This window comes from Ursus americanus, chromosome X (genome assembly GCF_024610735.1).
Source record: "Ursus americanus isolate L20-20 chromosome X, mUrsAme1.1.p, whole genome shotgun sequence".
Taxonomy (NCBI): Eukaryota; Metazoa; Chordata; class Mammalia; order Carnivora; family Ursidae; genus Ursus; species Ursus americanus.
The window spans coordinates 38236412-38259158 of NC_142164.1; the positions used below are offsets into that span (position 1 = coordinate 38236412).

General features: G+C 37.7%; 1 protein-coding gene across 2 annotated transcripts in view; it reads right to left on the reverse strand.

The window, feature by feature from the left end:
* Positions 1-4982: 4982 nt before the first annotated feature.
* COL4A5 (collagen type IV alpha 5 chain) overlaps positions 4983-22747 on the reverse strand; it is a 241377-nt gene continuing 223612 nt past the window's right edge. Inside the window, exons 42-52 of one of the 2 annotated variants that reach the window (XM_087859697.1) lie at positions 22465-22598; positions 19293-19365; positions 19100-19171; positions 18175-18303; positions 17223-17321; positions 14593-14805; positions 9922-10099; positions 7919-8033; positions 7416-7588; positions 6202-6301; positions 4983-6091 (exon numbers count right to left, since the gene is read on the reverse strand). In XM_087859697.1, coding sequence (XP_087715823.1) covers positions 6220-6301; positions 7416-7588; positions 7919-8033; positions 9922-10099; positions 14593-14805; positions 17223-17321; positions 18175-18303; positions 19100-19171; positions 19293-19365; positions 22465-22598 — 1268 coding nt within the window. In that variant the 3' untranslated portion in view covers positions 4983-6091; positions 6202-6219. Of the gene's footprint in view, positions 6092-6121; positions 6302-7415; positions 7589-7918; positions 8034-9921; positions 10100-14592; positions 14806-17222; positions 17322-18174; positions 18304-19099; positions 19172-19292; positions 19366-22464; positions 22599-22747 lie in introns of those variants that run through there. The other variant, XM_087859696.1, reaches the window with a different exon arrangement.

The following is a 22747-nucleotide window of genomic DNA, read 5'->3' on the forward strand; positions in this document are numbered from 1 at the left end:
CATTTCATCAACAGGACATAACAATCATAAATATTTATGCACCTAGTAACAAATCTTTGAAAAAGATGAAGCAAAACAGATAGTCGCAAGGAAGAAAAGCCATAGCACATTGTCTTGTGTCCATGGCGGCTTCTGCTAGCTCAGAGAGGTCAGAAAAAACATACTGGTTTCTCAGACCAGGAGAAGGATGTGTTTATGAGAATGGTTTTAGGCTGTTATCTCTTTCCACTACATGGGGGGAGTTTTCTGTGCTGCTGCTGGCCTTAAGATGGGCAACAGTTGCACATCTGAAAGTACACAACTTTAAGAACATATTCAAACCCAGTAATCTCAAAGTCTGGCTTGCTACTATACTGATTACTATAAACTAAGTAGGGCCCTTTTTTAGCCTAGATGTTTTCCAACTTGTCTTTAACCTTTCCTGCCTCTCTAATCTGATAAATAACCACATACTGCTTGGCCCAGTTGGCTTGATGTTTGTTCATCCGATTCCTAGCCTAAATTTCCGCTGAAGGGAGCCAAATAAGGAAAGCAACTACAAGTGAAACATGACCAATGGAGGTTATAGTTAGGAAACTCAAGTTGCTTCTCTGTGTGTTTAATGTATATTAATGTAAATGAAAAATGACAAACTTTCCTGTTGGAACTAAAGAAACTTCCCCCTCTGCAGGGTACATTCTGCATTGTCTATAACAGATGATAGATGGTATCTGCATAGTCTCAGGTTTATGTAACAATCAAGACACACTGGTTCCTACATGGATAGTAGTAGCACTGGAGAGTTTGCAGACTAGGGCATTCAAATTCCAGGAGCTTGTCTAGATTCAAGAGTCCTGAAGAAGCTCAAGTGAGGTGGGCACCAAGCCAGACTCACAAGGTTTTCTTTAGCTGCAGAGGCTTGGATCAGATAGACAAGAGTATCCTGAAGTACAGTGAATTCGCTGTAAGTCACTTGTGCCCAAGGGCTAATTCTAAGGGACCTCAGTTGCTGTGAAAAACACTCATCCGTAACCGGGAACTGAGGTTCCCAAAACATGTAGCTTATTAATTCTCATGCGACAGAGACCTCTGCAGTGCCAAGAGTCTCCACCGCACAGATCTCTGATTTTTTTGATACAGGCATTTTGATGATTAGGTTTCGAGTGAGAAAGAACTTAGGAACTTGTTCGGTGACGTTGACATAGTCACGTAACCTTTGTAAGGCTTGGCTTCTGCATCTGTAAGTGGAGACTAATCCTTGCACTGTTTGAATACATCCAGGTTGTTGAGGCTCAGATGAAATCATGTGTGATGAGTGACATTTTAGTGAGAACTATATAAATGTAAGGTGTTACTTTTGTTGCTACTGAAGCATCAGAAGTAGTCTTCCTTAGAGCCCAAGCAAGGGTGAAATGATTGTGTCGGAGAATGACAAAGATCTGACATCTGGTTTACTGTTGTGGCTTGTGATAAACTGGCAATGGCAAGCACTTTACTGGCCCTCAGGAAATCAACCAGAAAACGATTTTACTTCAAAAGGAAGTATCGCCTTTAAAAAGTCACTTCTTGGTAGGCTCCATCTGGCCCTGGTTGAAATTAGCGAGTAATCTCAGACTGCCTTTGGCTTTAGAGCCGGTCCCAGCTCCTGTAATCTCCAGTCTAAGAATTCACTCTCGTACCCTTGATGAACAGAAGGGAAGCAGATCTGAAGTACTTTTGTAGGCTCACCTTTCACAGAGGCTCTTGAGGCTAGGAAACCACTTATTGTAGGTGGCTTAAATTGTTTATTTCTTGGCCTAGTAACACTTTGGGGCATTTTTATTGACTGCAGGCATGTACAACTGGCTTGGCAAATTTCTCTGGTGGAAGTAGCACTCCGAGGAATTTTCTTTCTGGAGCTTTCAAAGATCAGTTAACAGTGTTTAGGATCTTGTCTGCCAATGAGGCAACTGAGATTTCTTCATTTGGAGTAGGATGGAGCAAGGCAAATGACAATCTAGGGGGAAGTTGAAATGCATGTTTTTTAAAGAGATTCAGTGGTACAATATTTGGAAAAAAACTAAATAATTAAGGGCCATAATGAACATATTTTGCCTCATTTCACCCTAACAACCTTGAAACGCAGCTTCCAATAAAGTGCGGTAAGCTAGGTCTTCAGATTAAGTAATGTTAATTCACATTTCTGGTGGTCTATCTGTCTGTTCGAAGTGGAAGATGCTACCCGTGCATGCCAGTTTTAGCAATTCACCCTCATTTTCCCACATACAAAATTAAGCACATCCATCAGATTTTGGAAACTAGAAGCAGTTGGGCATTTGTCAGGGTATCAATAGCAAAAAGACAAGGCACTAAATTAGGATAATCTGAGGAGAGTTTAATTAGAAAGATACAGGTGGTGTGTAGGGGAACCACAAAAGGTAATGCAGGAATTCCGGACTAGCAGCATAGCAGCAGCAGACTTGTCATCATAAATATAAATCTGAAGAGATGGGAAGAAATTGGTTACTGGAACCAGAATGGGAAATAATTTAAAAAAACAGATCACCTTGAGAGGAGCAGGGACATTCAACTGAGGAGCACAAGCCAACCTGAGGTCACTACACGTGCCCCACAAAAATAAATACCCTAACTAACATCAGTCTTGTCCTTCACTTTTCTATCCTTCTGGGGGCATCACATTGGTTGAATTCAACCAGAAGCCAGAGGGCACAGGAACCCTCTGGGGGCAGACAGTAGGGCAAAGACTGCCATGCGAATCTGCAAGAGGAAAACAAAAGAGAAAATGCTATGATGTCAACAATTTGTCATCCTGTTAGGTCATGTGTTGCGCGTGCTATCCACTCATAGAGAAATATAGTCAAAGTAACATATGTGTGATCTTAGCTTGTCCGCGTGTAGGGAACAGCTTGGTGAGCCAGCTTCCTCTGGATAGCTACTGCTGGCAAAAAACCTTATGATCTATTCTAATCTAACCTAGAATTAGTAAGATTTGGTAGTCAAGATGGAAAAGCATTCCTCTTCTTAGGAGTATATATTATAATGATTATATATCCGTCTGGTTGAGTTGATTTTGGATAGTTATCCGTCATGGTGCTCTACAGCTAACAAGTATCTAATGAACATTCGTTGTTGTCGAACTTGGAAGACAGGCCTATCTGGATTTATTCCTTCAGTGTCCCAACTTATGAGTGCTTCCACCATAGAAACCTTCCAAACATCCTGAATATACTCTAGAAACCACTACTTCAAAATAAATGATGTATGATTTATAAATATTATTCAATTTATTTTGGAGCTGCCTAGGGATGAGGGTGTTTGTATAGTGCAGCATGAGAACAGAGCTTCTCTTCTAAAGAAGCCAACTCAAGTGTTGGCCAAACAAAAGTGATTGCACTTTGCTTCTGTGTTGAGAGGCATGGGAAGTACTACCAGAGCCAATTCCTAATCAGGCTCTTAAGAAAATCTTTCATAGCAGAGCCGTCCCTTCTTTTGGATGCAGACATTGGGAAACTGGGCCACCTCTTAAAATACTTGCTGTTGATCTTTATGAGGAAGAAAGAATACATGAAGCTTAAAAGAAGAATCCGGAGGCAGAGCTTCAGACAACTTCACCACCATCATCAACAATGAGCTCAACAGATCATTACACATGCCTATTTATTTTTATAGGCAATAGTGCCCTCTTGTGATTAACATATGAATAAACCTTCCCTTCCCATGGCTTGGTATAACCAGTGAGTTTTCAATTAACCATGCCAATTGAGGCAAAGAACTTCACTGACACCACAAGAGATAGAAAGGTTTCTTCAAATTTGGCCAAATGAGAAAATACACTGTACAATCACAGAATGTCCAACAGAACATCTCTGGAAGCTTGGAAGTGATGAGTATAACACCAACAATATGTATATCACTTGGTTTGTAGATGTAGTATCTACTTGTATCTGGTTAAGTAAGAACAGCTCATCCATTGCCTGCTTACATGGGAAAACCATTAGGCGTGTATGACTACAAAACTCACTATAGGTAACTACTAGAGCAGTTATATCAGAATTATCTTTGACTATTCAGTGGCAAGGGAGGGTCAACAACATTAAGGTCCTGGAATGGATTGGATTCATGTACTTTCAACAACAAAGCAAGACTGGGGATAGCTGGGGGGGGGCGGTTAAGAAACACATAGGCTACCTGCACATGCAACTATTAAAATGTTCGTTTTTTTCTGAGGCAAGGTTTTCAACCAGATAAAAATGAGAGGGAAAGCAACAAACAGCAAATCTCTGAAATTAGTGCTTGCAACTGTAACCCAAGGAACAACTCTTAAGTGTATAGAGCGTGTAGAAAAATCTATGTGATGCAGTATGGTGTTTTCATTTACAATTATCCATTAGTGTTTTCACTCACGTGGCTATATGGAAAAATAAAGCTAGAATTTGTACGTGGCTAGCCTTGAAATCAACAGTATTATTAAGTAGTTATCATTGTTTAGAATCTAACTTCTACAACTATAGACTCTAAGCTTTAGTTTTTGCACAGGTCCATATTAGGTTCTACAATTCTCAAAATTGTTTTGCTTGTTTCATATTTTAATTGAAACACACATTTTATTATACAGGCTTTTAATGCCTCTTACTTTTAGCAAGTTTTCAACTAGAGAGCTACATGTGTTCATTCTTAATCATCAGGAATATTAATTCACTAATCTGCTTTTAAACATTATTAATGAATTCTTCCCTAAATAGAAAGTAGCTCTGCTTCCTTTTTCAGCCATCAATACAATATTGTTAATACATTTATTATTGCAAAAGTACTTTCCAATGGGTTGTTCTGTTTATTAGAAAAAGTTTACATTACTCTATGTCTTCTATCAACTATGAGTGATCAAAGCCTGCAGAAACCTCTTTGGAACTGCTCTAAATGATTCTCTGAGAAGGGACTACTTGTTGATGTGCAGATGTGTAGTCTATCTGTAAGTGAGCAGATTTTTACACATAGTCTGAAGAGATACACCACAATCCATTCTTACAACTTATGATATCTTTAATTAAATTGATATTGGTGAGTTAAAAAACATGAAGTGAAAAGAGGACAGCTAGGGAAATAAGGTATTCTATGACTATAATAAAGTGTTTAAAACAAAAAAGAGGAAGAAACATCGATTGGTTTTGTAACTGAAGAGAGAAGACTAACCAAGTATTGTCTTCCCAGTTCTTGTACAAGCAGAGACCACAGGGGAATAATTCTTACAGAAGCAGCACAGGGAACAAATCATCTATTTTTTGCATATTTTTGTTTCTCAAAATTATTTGGGAAGACTTTGCCTAGTCAGGGATGAGCAAAAACAAGATGTAAGAAATGTTTAAAAAGGGGGTATCTGGTATTAAGAATCTTGAGGAATATAGCAAAAGAGAAACTGTTTTATTAGATATTATAATTTGGCATGTAACACAAACATTTAAAATTCTGATTGAATTTTCTAAAATGACCTATTTTTTAAAAAGTCAAATAAAAACTTAGGGGATAGAACTCAAAATAAATTTACTCTCAGTAGTAACTTGATGCAAGAATATAAATTCTTTCACTTCGATAAACATGGACACAAAATCTTGTCTGTATTCTGGTTTTGCCTAGGTTGTCTGTAAAGAGTGATACATGTCAGGTCACATCTAAATGAGTCAACACTTTGAGCTAAAAGGCTGTTTACACAATATACACATTCTTTACTTACAGAGAAAAATAAGCTTAACACTTTTATATTAAAAACCTGGGATACAGTAGGATTAGTAGCACCATGAAAAATAATTCTTCCCCCAAACTGCAGTCTTTTATTTTACTCAGTGTGATTTAATTGAATTTTTAACGTGCTGTTTTAAGTTACTGGGCAAAATATATAATCTTCATCTTATAATCCTTGGGGAAAGTCATTCTGGACCCAAAAAGTTAATTCATTTCCTTATTTCATTCATAGAAAACTAATAGAGATCTTGCTCTGGCATATTGTTGAGGTACATCTGAATCTTCATGGTTACTAGTCGGCATGTTCTCTTGGTCATATATAGTAGCACCATTGGTGGCAGCAGTGGTAAAGTTGGGAAGAGTGAGACGTTGCATCCTGGGAATTATATATATATATATATATATATATATATATATATATATATATATATATATATATATATATATATATATGTATGTATATATATGTCACATTAAAAAACACACAAGGAATTCTTCAAAATGTTATGTCCTCTTCATGCACACTTGACATCGGCTAATACGTGTCCTCAAGTCTCCTGCTTTCAGCGTTTCTGACTGAGGTTTGCTGGGAAATAAGAAACAAGACAGTCAAATTAGCCTTTTCTGGTTTTTCAATTCTATTATTGGTTCAGATTCACACCCAAACATCCTATTTGTGCTTAAGTAGCTCTCCTATGACTTAAAGACTAACTTTTGAGCAATGTGATCTAGTGCAGTAGCCAGTATGGCCGAAGAGCTATTAGTGGTCATAGTTATTTTTGTGACTCTTCTCTCTACCACTATTACCTTTATTTGTCTCTCCCTCTTTATCTCTTATACATTTTTCTAATAGTCTTAGAATGAGGGAGATCTGGGCAACTGATGATAAATAAATGATAAAATATATGCATATGAAATGCAAAAAGATAATTGTAAGAAAAATATCAAGTAATGATAACTCAAAATAAGCAATATATAAAAATTAATTTAAACCAAAAATGCAATAGATTGGACTCTCCTGAAATACATATATTATATGTGGTCTTACTCATTCAGACACTTTGATGAGAGCACTGAAAACATCCTGGGAAAGGGGTACCTTCAAGACTCAGTTGGTTAAGTGTCCAACTCTTGATTTCGGCTCAGGTCATGATCTCAGGGTTGTGAGATAGAGCCCACATTGGGCTCTGTGCTGGGCATGGAGCCTGCCTAAGATTCACTCTCTCTCTCTCTCTCTCTCTCTCTCTCTGTCCTTCACCTACTCCTCCTCACCCTCTCCCATCTCATGCTCTTAAAAAAGAAAAAAAAAAAAGAAAGAAAAGAAAAGATCCTGGGAAAAGAGATCACTGGACTGAGGCAGGGATCATAGATCACAGCTTCAATCTTCAGTTCCTGGGGTGGCCTCAGTCTAGCTGAACAGCTCACTTATTGTTGAGCAGGTCACATAACCTTTTCTTGCTTTGTGTGTTTGCTACTGAAGGATTACTACTATCAGGCCATCTGAAAGCACACATACCTAACATTAGCCAAGTCTGTTTTTGTGTCCTGAGTCAGGTATGTGAAAAGAACAAGCACAAATAAAAAACACAGACCACTAAATCTTTAACATTTTTGGGGTATAAACCATCCATGAATTGCTTTCTCTTCCCTAGTACTTCTGAAGGAAGCTTAGGACTGAACTAAAGCCATAAGTACCTTACCTGAACATGTCTGACACATCTACAGTTGCTAGCCAAAAGCTGTAGGAATTGGCATAGTAGTTACAGGTACCCCGCCCATGACATTCAATGAAGGGAGCCGAACGAAACTCTTCCAAGCAGGAACCAGGGGAGGCCAAGGCTTGGCCTGAGCCCTCTGCTCCTGCGCTTGTGTGCTAGAAAAGATAAGGAAAAATGTGCTTAATACCTTAGTGAATACCCAAAGATATGTGCTAAATATGGCCAAAAATTCAAATCCAGTGAAGGAACTAGGGCAAGAGATAAGAGAATAGTTTCCACACCAAGGGTACTCAACAGAAGCAACAGGCAGATTATGAAAATATATGCCAGAAAATATGTGAAGGGGAACACAATATTTGGACAGAACCTATTTGAGGTTCACCCTTCTTACTATGCAAATGATAGGGATTCCTTGTATTGGGAAGATACACAGATATGATGGACAGTCAGCTACGATGACAAAGACAAGGCAGAGTATTTCATACCATCATGAAAGAATAGCCAATCCAGAGAGAATCCCATCCCTGAGGACAACGGGGAATCTGGATGGTCTGACTGTGAACTGCGATCACCACGGCTGGAGCTTCACATACTGCACATCTGGTAATGGAAAGGGAGGGGAACACAATCTACGCAGTGAATATGTGGGAACAGTCCCCCTTCTTTCAAAGCCTTCCTGGTATAGAAGCCCATTAAGGTGTCTTCAATGCTCACAAAAGCAGGAGAAAAATGCACTTCAAGAATTGCTTTTTCATAAGCCCTCTCTCCCAATATACTTAATAAAGTTATAAACGACAACTCTAAGCTTTTTTAAAAAAGAAACCACACAACCACTACTATAGCATTTTCCTTTTCCATTCTGCCTTAAATTTGTATTCATATTTGCTATAGTCAATGCCATAATTGCTGTAAGAGTTTGGCTTTGTGTATTGCACATACTATTTGCTGTCAAAGTGCCCAACTGAATGGTAGACATTTAGTAATGCTGAAACTGTGGTAAGAACAATGTCTGGTGAACTGGAAAAGACAAGAAACAGACACTTTCTCAATCCCCACCCCTTATTTTTGGTCCAAAGGATATTTATTAACCATTTGGCCAAATCTAGAGAAATAGAGCATGTCCAGAATGCTGGGCAGCTACCCAGGCACGTGGAGATGTGGCTTAAATCTAAAATATCAAGTAAAACAGCAACACAGTAAATATAACTGAGTCTATCAAATCTTTAATAAATATCATGAAGGGACCTTCTGACAAATGACTGAACCAATTTGATGAAGTTGATCTACAAAACAGGAAATACCTTTAAAGGACCTTTTTATTCCCAAGAGTTGGGACTGACAAAAGTCACAAAAAATAAATTCCCCCCAAATCTGGGCAAATGTACTAAAAAGGGCACCATAAATTTGCTACTAAGAGAAACTGAACTGGGTTTAATCTTTACATTCAATGTCAAAGAAACTAGACTTTCCAATGATTCATGCTTTATGGTGAGTGGACTCCTCAATCAATTGGGCCACAATCAGAATGAAAATGGCAGTATCTCATATGCCTAGGACATTGAGTTAACTAGAGTTCTAATGTGGCAAAACTCAAGGAAATCTCTACTAATGGTACTTCTCTTCTGTTAGTTACTCATGCTCCAAACCTCACCTATCACTTCCTGTCTCATAACTAATAAACTGCCAAATCCTATCTATTGTATTAAAGTGATACATGTCCCCCACCGACAATTCCAATCCACTCCTATTGGGACTACAGCAATACCTTAAATCTAACTGGTCTCTGTATTTAAGGACTATCTCCTCTGTAATCTATGTTATATAGTGATGGCTCTGTAATTTTCCCTGAAGTGTAGCTCAAACACTTTTCAAAGCTCCCCATTCTATACTAGATCAATTCTAAAATAAAACCTGATGCTGAAAGCCTTCTACAATCTGGGTCCAAGTTAACTCCCCAACCTCTTCTCCCTATGCAACATTTACAAGCTACTTTCTAGACATATCAATCAACTACCCATTCCCATGTTCTCTGCGTAGTATGCCCTTCCTGCTTATAACTACCTGTGTCTCAAGTCCTTCCCATCCTTTAAGTACTAACCAGGTCAAAATACATTTCTTCCATGTAGTCATCCCAAATTTATCCAATTGAAATTAAACATTCTTTTCCTTATGCTTTCATAACGTTTTATTAGCTCTATTGTAATGGATCTTAGCCAAGACTGATATATATTATATTAATTTACATATATTTGCCTAATAATTAGTCTGATTTCTTTCTATATTACACTATGTCTATCATAGGGTCTGATCAAAAGCAAATCCCCAATTAATATGGCTTAAACTAAATACCTAACTGAATATTATAAAGGCATCTCTGTCCTACTTAGCTTGGAAAGAATATGATCAAATTATATTAGCTTTAGACTCATTTCTGACCAGCTAAACTAACTGGGGATTGATAAAAGTCCAAGCTACACCAGTGTCTCACCGACTAATAAATGGCTGGATGCTCCGGCCCTTCAGGGGCTCCATGCTCATTGGCATGGGCTCTGGGGTGGACAGCCAGTAAGAATAGTCATTTCTTGAAGCAAAGTTGCAAACGTTATTGATGTTGCAGAACATGAAAGGCATGGTACTGAAGCGACGAAGGCAGCTGCCAGCCGTCCCTAGGAAGAATTGGGGAGAAAAGGATGAAGGACTATACTACAATGATAATTTAGTTTCTTTTGAAACCATAACAAACAACCTTTCAGGGAGAAATCTGCCCACATTTCTTAGGTAATAAATGTACTTTGTTTTAGGTCTTCAATTGTAAGATGCACGTTTACTTACACTTAAAACACTTCTAAAATCAGAATATATATTTATCTAAATTATATATATATATATAATTTATGTAGACATTTATTATTGCAGTTCATTATATATTCTTCAACACTGTTTTTACACTGGTGATGCACTTATAAACAACAGTGTCTTATGGAGAATATTGAGCAATTTACTGTGAACAAGTGAAGAACACACACAGAGTTCCTATATTATCTTGTTAGTACTTCCTCTCCAGGCTACCCTCTCTTCTTCCAAGACATCCTCAGTATGTATCTTGTTTGTTTTTGCAATCTCTTTGAGCCTAGGGACAATGGTAGTGCTGACCAATATGCACAGCAACCATGAACAGGTTTGGAGGTGAATAATAAAAAGGAAAAATTAAGAGAGGAAGGAAGGATGCAAGGGGAAAAGAAATTCAGAACTGGTAAGGGCAACAGAGGTTATCTTGACCAGTGATCAGACCTACTTTTATTTATTCACCAAAGAATGATGAAAAATGATGCACCCCTTTACACATTTTTAAGTTTAGATATAAAATTTTTCATCAGAATTTCAAATTGATACTATGCCAGTTATTAAGGTATTGGTTATTGTCTCTTGGCTCCAAAGCTACCTTTCTATACTCCACTTTGTGATAATGGAGGCTGGGGCCTTGCAAACCACATTGCAAATGTTACCAGCTGTCATGTCTAGTGTTTTGTGAATATTTATATTTAAAAACAAACTTTTTCTCTCTCTTTTAAATATATCCAACGTAATGACTTGAAACCTGACAATAAACATTTTTTAAAGTACATAAACTCATCTTTAACAAGTGGAAGTCATTCAATGCTCCTTTTGCATTTGGAAATTATATGTCCATTCCATTTTTCTCACATAGTTTTATACTAACTTGTTTTTTCAGTTTTTTATTGATTATCCTATCATATTTCTCTGAAACAAAAATGTATAAAAACTTTAAAAAACTTTCTATGATCATAAGGCTTTACATGTTAAATATTTTTTGAATTGTCATCATTATATTGGGAATTTATAAAAATATAGATATTATAAATTTTGATAATTACTAAACACAAAAAGTAACCTTTTGTTGGAAATGCATTTCCTAATGAGATGGATTAGAGTGTGTTATAGAGCCTCAGCTAATGGAGACTTTAACGAAACCATTATTTTGAGTTGTCCCTTTGAATTTGTCCCTCAGAGGTTTTCACACTTCAAGGCAATATGTGATAGTATGATTCTTTCATAAAGTGGGAGGTGGGTGATACTGAAAGGGGATGTGGGAAACGGGACCATCCAAAGGCAGTTCAACTTCAGGAGAAAGTACATATGAAAGTTGAGGATTTGAAACTTGATTCCTTTAAAATTATGCCTGTGTAGTTCTTGGAAATTCCTCATGTATCCAAAGGAATATGCTTATCTCAGACTGAAGATGACTGATAAAAGACCAATACTTCTTAAACCTAGTGCATCGGCATAATCATTGAGAATTTTTATATAAGAGGTTTGCAATGGGTCTAGGAATCTTTTCAAAAGTTCCCCAGGTTGAAAATCATTGATTTCGCCTAATTAATTCTTTTTTCAGAGTAAAAAAACTGGCTCAGAGAAAGGTAACTAACTCAAGGTCATGTGAGAGTGAATGACAAATTGGCATAATTGAAAATGGATGGATTTAGCACTGGGAGATGTTGGATTCAATTCTTATCTCCATCATTGAGTGTGTAGGTTTGAATTAGTCACTTAACCTCTTAGCCAGTTTTTTTGTGTGTAAAATATAAGAAAATAATACTTGTCCTATATCTTTCTTGATCATAGTTGTGAAAATCAAATTGGAGAATGGAAATCAAAGTGCTTTTTTATTTATAAAGTAATTTAAAAATAAAACTCACATTACTGCCTAATTGAGGACATGGCTGGAGATATCCTTGGTCTCAGAAAGAAAAGAAAAGGAAAAGGTACATGAAAGAAAGGCCCACAATGATGAGAACAGAGGTGTTTTGTTGCATCTGTGTTTTAGACGGCACACAATGATGCAGAATTCTGTATGGTCTCCAAATTTTCAGAGAAAATTCTGAAGAAAAATCCCATGAATTTTCAATGCCTCCCATTTTCCAAAACCGTAAGGATTTAATAGTCTAATGATTCTTAGTATTTTTTTTGCTCCTATACAGAACAGTTTTAGTATTCCATCTGTTACCTCCACCTTCTTTTTTACACACCATAATCATTTTACTAATCCAACATAGACTGTATTTATTTGATCAGAGGATCGTTTCTTTAACATCAAAGCTATAGCTGCCTCTATTCTTTGCTTGGCTATCAAACTCTCTCCAATTTGATCCCTGTGTGAGCCATAGAAGAGACTCTGCAATCTGGGATCCCCCTTGGGATCTTGGGCCCTAAATCACGGCCTTCCCATGTCTGAGGCCTATACTGTCCCTGAGTCAGGGCCAGTTTGTAGCCTCCAAGTCTGAATGCATAGTATGACAGCCCTTGTTTGACCAAATACATGCATTTTGAAAAGTTACAGTGACATACTGGATAGAAGATTCCATTTTCTCTTTGAATTACATTTTTTAATTTCACAGTGCTCAAAAACTTCTAATGGTTCCCTGACTTGATAGTCAGGGATTTTAAGTTTACAAGCTTGATTTAGGTATCAGTTAAGACTCTGATAGTGAAGAGAGAATGGCCTAAAAGGAGAAGAATTTTATGGGAGGAAGACTAAAGAGATTTACGTAAAAAATAAGAATATTTTCACCGTGAAGATTTGTCAATTATAAAATTAGAAAAAGGAGATGCTACCCAAAGAAAGTAAATGTGGGAAGGAAAAATAGCAGAGGAAAGATGAAAAGGAGACAGAGAAAAGTAGAGGAGGGAGAAGAAAGTTGGCGGGCAAACTCCTCCTTTATCTGGCTTCATAAAATGACCTGTGACTCTTGGCTTCCATGTCAGTGGAGATGCCTACTCTGGTGGGCCAGCCCTGCCTGGCAGGTGTGGCCACATGCCCTGGGAACAGAGTGAGTAGAGAAGACCTCTGGAGGTCTCTGTTGCTGCAGAACTGTTTTCACAAAACAGCCTAGCTAAAGAGACCATGAGAGACTGTGGACTCTGGGAAACAAACTGAGGGCTTCAGAGGGGAGGGAGGTGGGGGATTGGGATAGACCGGTGATGGGTATTAAGGAGGGCACATATTGCATGGTGCACTGGGTGTTATACGCAAGTAATGAATCATGGAACATTGCATCAAAAATTGGGGATGTACTGTATGGTGATTAACATAACATAATAAAAAGTTATTATAAAAAAAATATAAAGAGGGGCGCCTGGGTGGCTCAGTCATTAAGCGTCTGCCTTCAGCTCAGGGAGTGATCCCGGCATTCTGGGATTGAGCCCCACATCAGGCTCCTCCGCTGGGAGCCTGCTTCTTCCTCTCCCACTCCCCCTGCTTGTGTTCCCTCTCTCGCTGGCTGTCTCTATCTCTGTCAAATAAATAAATAAAATTTAAAAAAAATAAAGAGACTTCAGGAAGCCTCTTACTATAGAGACCCCAGAAACTGGGAGCCCAGACTATCTTCTTAAATGTCTTTGCGGAGACAAATGGGATAATGATCCCTAAAACTGGCAGCCGCAGGTCAAACAATCAGGCTTTGAAATCCAAAGTCAAAATTCCACAAAAAGAAATGTTGAGGATTGGAAGAGCTCTTGAGAGTCATCCAGTCCAGTCTCATCCCATCAACCAATCTGTCTACCACAGTATAGAGAAGATGCACGGGAACACATTAAATGAAGTATATTTTATATAGAAATATGGTGCTTTGCATAGTTTTAATCTACTCTGATAATACTTTACAAAGCTAAGACACTTATTTTTAGGAACTATAAGCTAGCATAATTAAGAAATGACCTTACTTTCTTTGATTCAAGATTCTCTTCAGAACGTACCTTTCAACTTGATGAGACCAGTGTCAGAAAAGAAAAAACTATCTCCTGTGAATAAACACTGACCACTTAAGCAACTGCTATACCATAGGGAGCCCAGGAAATCGGTTTCCTTAATAACTAAGCTAACAGAGAGTACACGTGGCCTTTCCCCAAATGTGCTGCTTTAGGCCAAGAATTGTACCTCACACTAGCTAACTAATGCTTTTAGAGTAACGTATTATTTATTTAAAACTTACAGTGAATATATTTACCTGCCCTTGACATGGTCTTCAATTTGGAAGCCCCCCAAAAATAGAGAGATACACTTTGTCCATGGCTACTCCAGAACCCAATGGAATTTTCAAAACAGAATACATAGTAAAAAATAAGATGCCAGTTATCTCACCCAAGTCTTGACCGTGAGCTCTTTTATTTCCTTGAACATACAGGAGAGAAAAGCCTTCATAAATTTGTACAGTTCCATGTGGGCATTGTGGTGCATCTGTTGTCTGGCTGTGACGTGTGATGAGGAATCCATGGGCAACAGAGGAAGTTCCTGGAGGACCTGGGGGACCTTGCATTCCATCTGGTCCAGGGGGACCATCCAAACCACGGGTACCTATTTCCATGGAATCATCAGTATACAAAATTTAAGTGAGCTCTGATCCTCCTATTATGGCTACTGACAAAACATTATGATCTCATTTGATTCGTTAATTAAGTCCATATTTATAGAGTGCCTATTAAGGTATTGTCAGATAGCATGGATTTGGAGATAAATAAAATATGGTCCCTGCCCTTAAAGAGATTTAAATATATATTTTTTCTAATGGAATTGGTTGACAACATTAGGCACTAAATGAGTACCGGGTGATGGGACATTAGATGGGAAGAAGTGATGCTTATTTGGGAAGTCTGTGTGTTATCTAGTCTCTTGCTCTACTAAAGGAGTCCAAACCCCAAGACAAAATTTCAGTCTGCTGTTTTGTTCATCAGCGAGAAAGGAAGAGTGTGGTTGCCATCAGCCTGCCAGTTTCAGTGCTAAAAACCATTTTCCTTTGAATCTGTCTGGGGAATTATTCTCAGGCATACCTTTTTGTTTAGAGAATAGGCAGGGCACTACTAAAGCAGCCTTTTCAAAATGTCTATTTTCAATTTACCACTGGTTCCCATTCTCTGTTTAGTCTCTTTATTTGCACCTATTTTAAAATTCTCTTTATAGACGGGCCTTTTACCACTGTGTATATGCATTCTCATTTTGGGGAAACTTCACAGCAATGCCCATATGTGATGAAGATGACACTAACTTGTTTCTTCCCTGCTTGACAGTTAATGAAATGGTAGGGTATTGGTTCCAGGAAGGCCATAGGTATTACTAGTCTGGCTTGCTGCCACTGATATTTTTTGCCAATAAATATTCTTTATGTTTATATCATTTAGAGTTATATTTATATTGTCTAGAGTTGCTAACACATATTAAAAACCTACTGAGTTTATGATCTCTTATTTCTGCTTTAGCAATCTTACTTCAGTGTGTTTTTAATTTTTTTAATTGAAGTATAGTTGACCAATAGTGAATAGAATATATTCACTTCAGATATACGACATTGTGATTCAACAATCCTATACATTACTCAGTGCTCGTCATGATAAGTAAGCACTCTTAATCCCCTTTATCTATTTCACTCACCCCCCCGACACACCTCCCCCCTTCTGGTACCCATCGGTTTGTTCTCTGTATTTAAGAGTCTGGTTTTTTATTTGTCTCTTTTTTCCTTTGTTCATTTGTTTGTTTCTTAAATTCCACAAATGAGTGAACTCATATGGTATTTATCTTTCTCTCTCTGACTTATTTCACTTAGCATTATACCCTCTAGGTCCATCCATGTTGTTGTAAATGACAAGATCTCATTCTTTTTTATGGCTAAGTAATATTCCTTACACACACACACACACACACACACACACACACACACACACACACCCCACTTCTACTTTATCCATTCATCTATCGATGGAAACTTGGGTTGCTTCCATATCTTGGCTATTGCAAATGATGCTACAATAAACAAAGGGGTGGGTATATCTTTTTGAATTAGTGTTTTGTTTTCTTTGGGTAAATACCCAGTAGTGGAAATTACTGGATCATGTGGTAATTCTATTTTTAATTTTTTGAGGAACCTCTATACTGTTTTCCACAGTGGCTGTACCAGTTTGCATTCTTATCAATAGTGCATGAGGGTTTCTTTTTCTCTACGTCCTTGCCAACCCTTGTTATTTCTTGTCTTTTTGATTCTAGCCATTCTGATACATATAAGGGGATAGCCCATTGTTGTTTTGATTTGTATTTCCCTGATGATTAGTGATGCCAGGCATCTTTTCATGTGTCTGTTGCCATCTGTATCTCTTCTTTGGAATATGTCTATTAAGCGCCTCTCTATTTTTTATGGCAAGGTGACTCAAATTCTTTTTCGAAGTAGCTTGAGAACATACTGGAAATCTAGTGGGTACCAGATACAATATTATCAAGAACACCTGTTAATGAATGAACTAAAAACCTGAAAATCAATTTGTCATCTCAGTATAAGATGCCACTCTGACTCTCAAAGCTCTATGGGGAGCACTTTAAACTTTACAAACCTTACAACCGTATTACTGAATTTTACGGGGGAAATTACACTCTGTTGTCATATTTTCAAATGTGGAAAGATTCACAATAGTTTCAAGATGATCATGGGATTTAAATCAACATATTGAAAATTATCAGAACAGGTAAGTACAGTGAATACCTGGAAAAAACCTCATCTTGAGGAAAAACTGTTTTCCAGTGCTCTAAACACATAAATAAAAACAAGCTCTCTATGCTTTTCTTACACTGGCAAATCTCCTTTTATGTGCTGTCCTACTTTCCCCCAGCAACAGATTTACCAGCTAGTTATACTCTCCCAAGAGAAAAACTCTCACAGCTTCAGTTGGACGTCTAGAGGTCTCTCAGACTTGAGACTACTATCAACAGCAGTGTTTTATTTGTCTCACCTGGCTGGCCTGGCAAACCTGGGTCTCCTTTGCGCCCTCCTGCACCATCAAAGCCAGGGAGTCCATTGCGTCCTGGATCTCCTGGAGGGCCAATTGGACCTACGGTAATAAAAAAAAAATGATCTTCAAATATGGGTATAATAATTCCATAACCAGACAGATCTAGGAAACTTAAGGTCCTTGAATGTCACTAAATTCATAGTCTGGCCTTGTCCTTAACCTGATACATAAAGGAATAGCTCAAGCCTGGGACAAAAGAAGCAGACAAAGATTTAACTTTAGTTTTAAACAATCAGTTTGTCTCTGTGGAGATTCCCATAATATGGCAGTTGTGTTCTCTTTGCCTCAGAACAAAACAGGAGTGCAAGGTCCAACTTTTGTTATCTGCCCCACCATAGGTAAGGTTGTTACTGCCTGGTACACTTAGTTTATGGAAAGACTGACAACCAACCACTTAATAAATGAGAAAGACTGAAGTTAGTTTCTAGCTTTCTTGTATAATCAAAATTGGCTGCAAGCATACAGTCAAATGGTCAACTAGACAGGAATTAGTTTAAAAATCACGAGGCCTCACAGTGGGGAGCTGATGGCTCACCAAATTAGCCTTCTATCCTTCTGCTATAGAGATACCAGATACTGTTCTTGGGATAGAGAAAGCACCAAATCTTAAATGCATGTTAATTTCATTACAAAGTTTTTAATATCATTAACCTAATCATTCAAATTAGAATAGCCAGAAGAACTGGCTAGAAAAGATTAGACTGGGCCTAAAGGAAATTAGGGCATGAGAAATTAACATTTTTAAGAAAAAAGGAAATGGAATCTGTGGTGGTCTGGTATTCTACTAGTTGTTGAGACTCCTCTTCTCAGAGACAAACTGTGACAAGTAAAAGGAGAACTAGGGGAATGTTCTCAAATAGATAAGGCTTAGAAAGATGATCTGCAAAGGCACCTGGTAAGCCTTGAGGTCCTGGTAGTCCTGGTAGACCTTTTAATCCAGGCTGGCCTGGGATCCCTGGTGGACCAACATCTCCTTTGATTATAATACTCTGTCCTGAAGGACCAGGTAATCCAGGGGGACCTAAGAGGCAAAATGAAGGTAGGAAAGAGAAAGGCCAGAAGGAATGGATGCCAAAGTGTCCTAAGGTCAGAATAAAAATTGGTGCAAAAGAAACAAGTTACATGCGTTGAAATGTTGCCATGTCCAACAGAAATCTGTTTGGGAAAGCCATCATCTCACCCTGAAGACTGAAAAAATAAATAATTTCCTTAGGGTCACTGGAAAAATTAGGCCTATTGTTCCTATTTTCAAGCCCTGAAGCATGACTTGGTTACTAGAAAGTCTAATCTATTACAAATCTGTGAACACTGGTGTCAGGGGAAGATAATTCTATTTCCTGACAAGTCCATTCAGATTCTAACATCATTTGCAGTTCTAGTTTGTTGTGCTTGTCAGGTGTCCCACTGAACTAGTAAGAGAATTTAGCAGATGTCCTATTTCAGTTTACGGGAAACTTCTTATAAGTCTCCAGCAAAAGAACTATATTCATATTAAAAATATTTTCAATTAAAAATGACTTGCTCTTATAATCTGTTCAACTGAATATGGGAAAGTTAGTATAAAATCTAATGAAAATTTTAATGAAGCATTCTTGTTAGTCCTGCATCCATCTTAAACTTAAAAGCTCTGGTCTCAATATTTCCTTAATAAAATAGAGAGGTTGAGAGATCAGTAAATAGAGGGAGAGTTTTGCCTACTTGCTTTCAGTTTTTGGGGATTGAGACTCTAAAAGTTTAGTTCAAAGACAGCATGCAAACTTTCAAATTCTTTAATGTGTTTAAGAATCAGGTATAAGTAGCTCCTGAGTAATTCTTACCTGGGGGGCCAACAAGTCCTGGATCCCCCTCAGGGCCAGCTGAACCAGGTATTCCACTGGGTCCCTTCATGCCTGCAAAGAAGGTACATACAATGGCACCGCAAAGCAATAGGGCCATAGCATTTGCCCAGTCAAATCAGAAAATGGGTATCTTATCCCAAGGAATTTAATATAAAAACATGCCTTCAAATACCTGGAAATCCTGGAACACCAGGGAGACCAGGATCTCCTTTCATTCCATTGAGACCTGGTCGACCAGGATTACCCTGAACAAACAAAATCATTAATTTTAGAAAAAAATTGGAGGGGGAGAGAGTGAGGTTACACAATATTCATATTCATTGATAGCACTTGCTCTAGACTCAAACTTCTAGGATTCAAATCCCAATTGTGCCCCTTACTAGCTTGTGTGACCTTGAGGTGATTATTTAACCTCTTTGATTTGTAGTTTTCTCACCTCTAACATAGAGAAAATAATAGTGTCTACTTCATGGGGTTTTTTTGTGAGGATTAAATGAGATAGCTCATATTAAGTACTTGGAAAACTGATTGGCACGTAGTGTGTATACTTAATAAATGGCAGCTATTATTTTATTATCAGGCACAAAGGCACTTTTTTTAGCATAGCACTGAGGTGATAAATGCTTGGGTTAGAATCACACATACAGAAATGATAAAGTCTGCAAGACTTAGCAAAAAATATAGCAGGGCCTGTTAATTAATTGGGTTTGAGAGCCAGGAAAACTGGGAAGAAGAAGAGTTGAGAATAAGTCTAGAATGTACGTCCTTAAAGGAAGAATAAATGTGGGACACTGAAACTTTTATCAGTAGGACTGAAAAAGGGGCAAACTTGGAACATATTCCAAAATGTAAGAAATGGTTTAAAAAGGAGGGCATGTTAGAAAGACAGTATCCAGCTTGAAGAATTTTCCAAATCCAGGATAATTTGAGCATCAGAATAGACAACAATGGTTTAAAAATTATAAATCATTAAAAGAGAATTTATGAGTCCATACTAATAGATAATACATGGAAGAGAAGGGAGGCTTTGCTTACTCAAGGGCCAACTGGTATATGTGGAGGTAGTACTAGAGTTAGAAAATCATCATTTGCCACTATTCACTATATTCAACCACTACATTGGTTGGTTGAGGCAAAAATCATAAATAGATATTAAATATCTATTTTGATGAAATTTTGATGAGGAGCAGTATATTTGCATGCTTTTAATGTGCCTTTCCATAGTTTTGCTTATTCGTTACAAGGGGAAGACTAGTAACCATGCAATGGAGAAACCAGATAACAACCTGTTGGAATGATCAAAATTGAGATCACCAATGAGGGGCAGATGAACATTGTGGGCCTAAACATCTAATGGAGGACACAACATCACTCATGTGGTATTTCAGCTGGGGATGCATAACTAGAACGAAGAAATAGCAGGCAAAAGAAGGAACATTCTGTTTTAAAAAATGGCATGGCAGGGGGACCTGGTGGCTTACTCTGTTAAGCACCCAACTCTTGATTTTGGCTCAGGTCATGATGTCAGTGTTGTGAGATGAGCCCCATGTCGGGCTCCATGCTCAGCACAGAGTCGGCTTGGGATTCTCTCTCTCCCTCTCCCTATGCCCCTCCCCCCTCAAATAAATACATAGATCTTAAAAAATAAAAATAAAAAATAAAAACGGGAAGGGGCTACATTTCTTCAACAGCGTCAAGATCATGAAATTTTAAAAAATTGTTTAGCAACTGTTTCAGATTGAGGGAGCATAAAGTGATATGACAGTTAAATGCAATGCATAATTTGGTCTATGCTGGAGGAAAACAATGTAATCAAGGGCAATTACAAGGTCAACTGACACAATTAGAATATGTAAAGTAGAAATAAAAGTTTTATTAATGTTCAGTTTCCTGAAGTTGATAACTGTGCTGTTATTATATAAAAGAATATCTTTAATTTTAGGAAATCTCATGCAGTGAAGTATTTAGTGATAAAAAGGCATGACAGTTATAACTTATTCTCAAATGTTTCATATATATATACATATATATATATGCACACATAAATATGGGGCAAAACATTAACAACTAGTACATCTGGGTAAATGATACATGAAAGGTTTTGTTGTTTTTTTTTACCATTCTTGGAATTTTTCTGTGTTTAATGTTATTTCCATTTAAAAATTAGAAAAGGTGCAAATGTAAGAACTAAACTGCACAAAAGAAAATGAATAGAACTTGATAATACTAGATTTATAAAACGTTGTTATCAGGCAGTAGTCTTGAATCAGGCATAGAGACATATAAACTGGAAGCACCTGGGAAATGAATGAGGAGGGAGTAAGTAGAGAATGAATAAAGAGATGACTCAAATTTTAAGAGTGTGTGTCTAGAATAGTGATGACATGAGGAAAAAAGGTTAGTTGTTGGAAAGCTTTAAGGACTACTGTTATAGATGTTTTTTTTTTCTTTTTTCTGCTATAAAGCAGTCATCACAGTTAAAAGATTGAGCCCAGGTTGTGTTGGTTGTGATATCTAACAACAATCCTCCTGAATGAATGCAAGAAGTGTTAATGATCCATAAAGAAGCATGTGACTTTCTGGGTTACTCAAACCAATGTGGAAAGTACATGAATACAAATGTGGGGATATGTTATTATTCCCTTTTTACAGGTGAAGACAGAAACCTAAAGTGTCTATCTGCATTCCTCATAGACACAAAGCAGAAGCATACAGTGGAGCTGAAATTTGAACCTAACTCTATCTAATTTCAAAGTCTAAAATATCCCCACTCAACTATAATTACTTCCTATGAATGGTCTCATCCACATGTAATGTTCTGATATATGCGTCTGCTTTTATGAATTTGCTTTCACTGAAATGAATGTTTCTCAAACCTAAATGACATACATAGCAATGACTCCAGGTAAAATATCTTCTGAGGAACCCTTTAACTATAAAGTAGCTAAGTCCCGTTAGTTGGAAGAAGATAGAAAACTTGCCTTTATCTTCCTTTGTAATTCACTAGTGAGGCATGCATAGAGCCTTGACCAGTAAATACTAATAAAAATAATGCAGCTTATGGAGCGCCTGGGTGGCACAGCGGTTAAGCGTCTGCCTTCGGCTCAGGGCGTGACCCCGGCGTTATGGGATTGAGCCCCACATCAGGCTCCTCTGCTATGAGCCTGCTTCTTCCTCTCCCACTCCCCCTGCTTGTGTTCCCTCTCTCGCTGGCTGTCTCTATCTCTGTCAAATAAATAAATAAAATCTTTAAAAAAAAAGATTTAAAAAAAATGCAGCTTAGAAGTCCCATTTTGAATGCAAACCCCCTTTCTCATCATCAAATTTCTACTCCCATTTCCTACCTGTTGTCCTGGTGGTCCTTGATCTCCTTTCAAACCAGCCACACCAGGTTGCCCAGGTTGGCCTGGGTTTCCTCTCTCTCCTTTAATACCTCCATTTCCAGGGAGACCTCGGGGACCTTCTGGACCTGGTAGACCTTGACAATGCACAACAAATGTCCATATTTCAGTATAGCACAAGAGTAGTAGAAAAGCCTGGCTTCTGAAATACCAGTCTTCTAAATCCTATTAGTTTGCAGGATAAAGTCCAGACTACATCAAAACATACAGACTTATGCTGACTCTC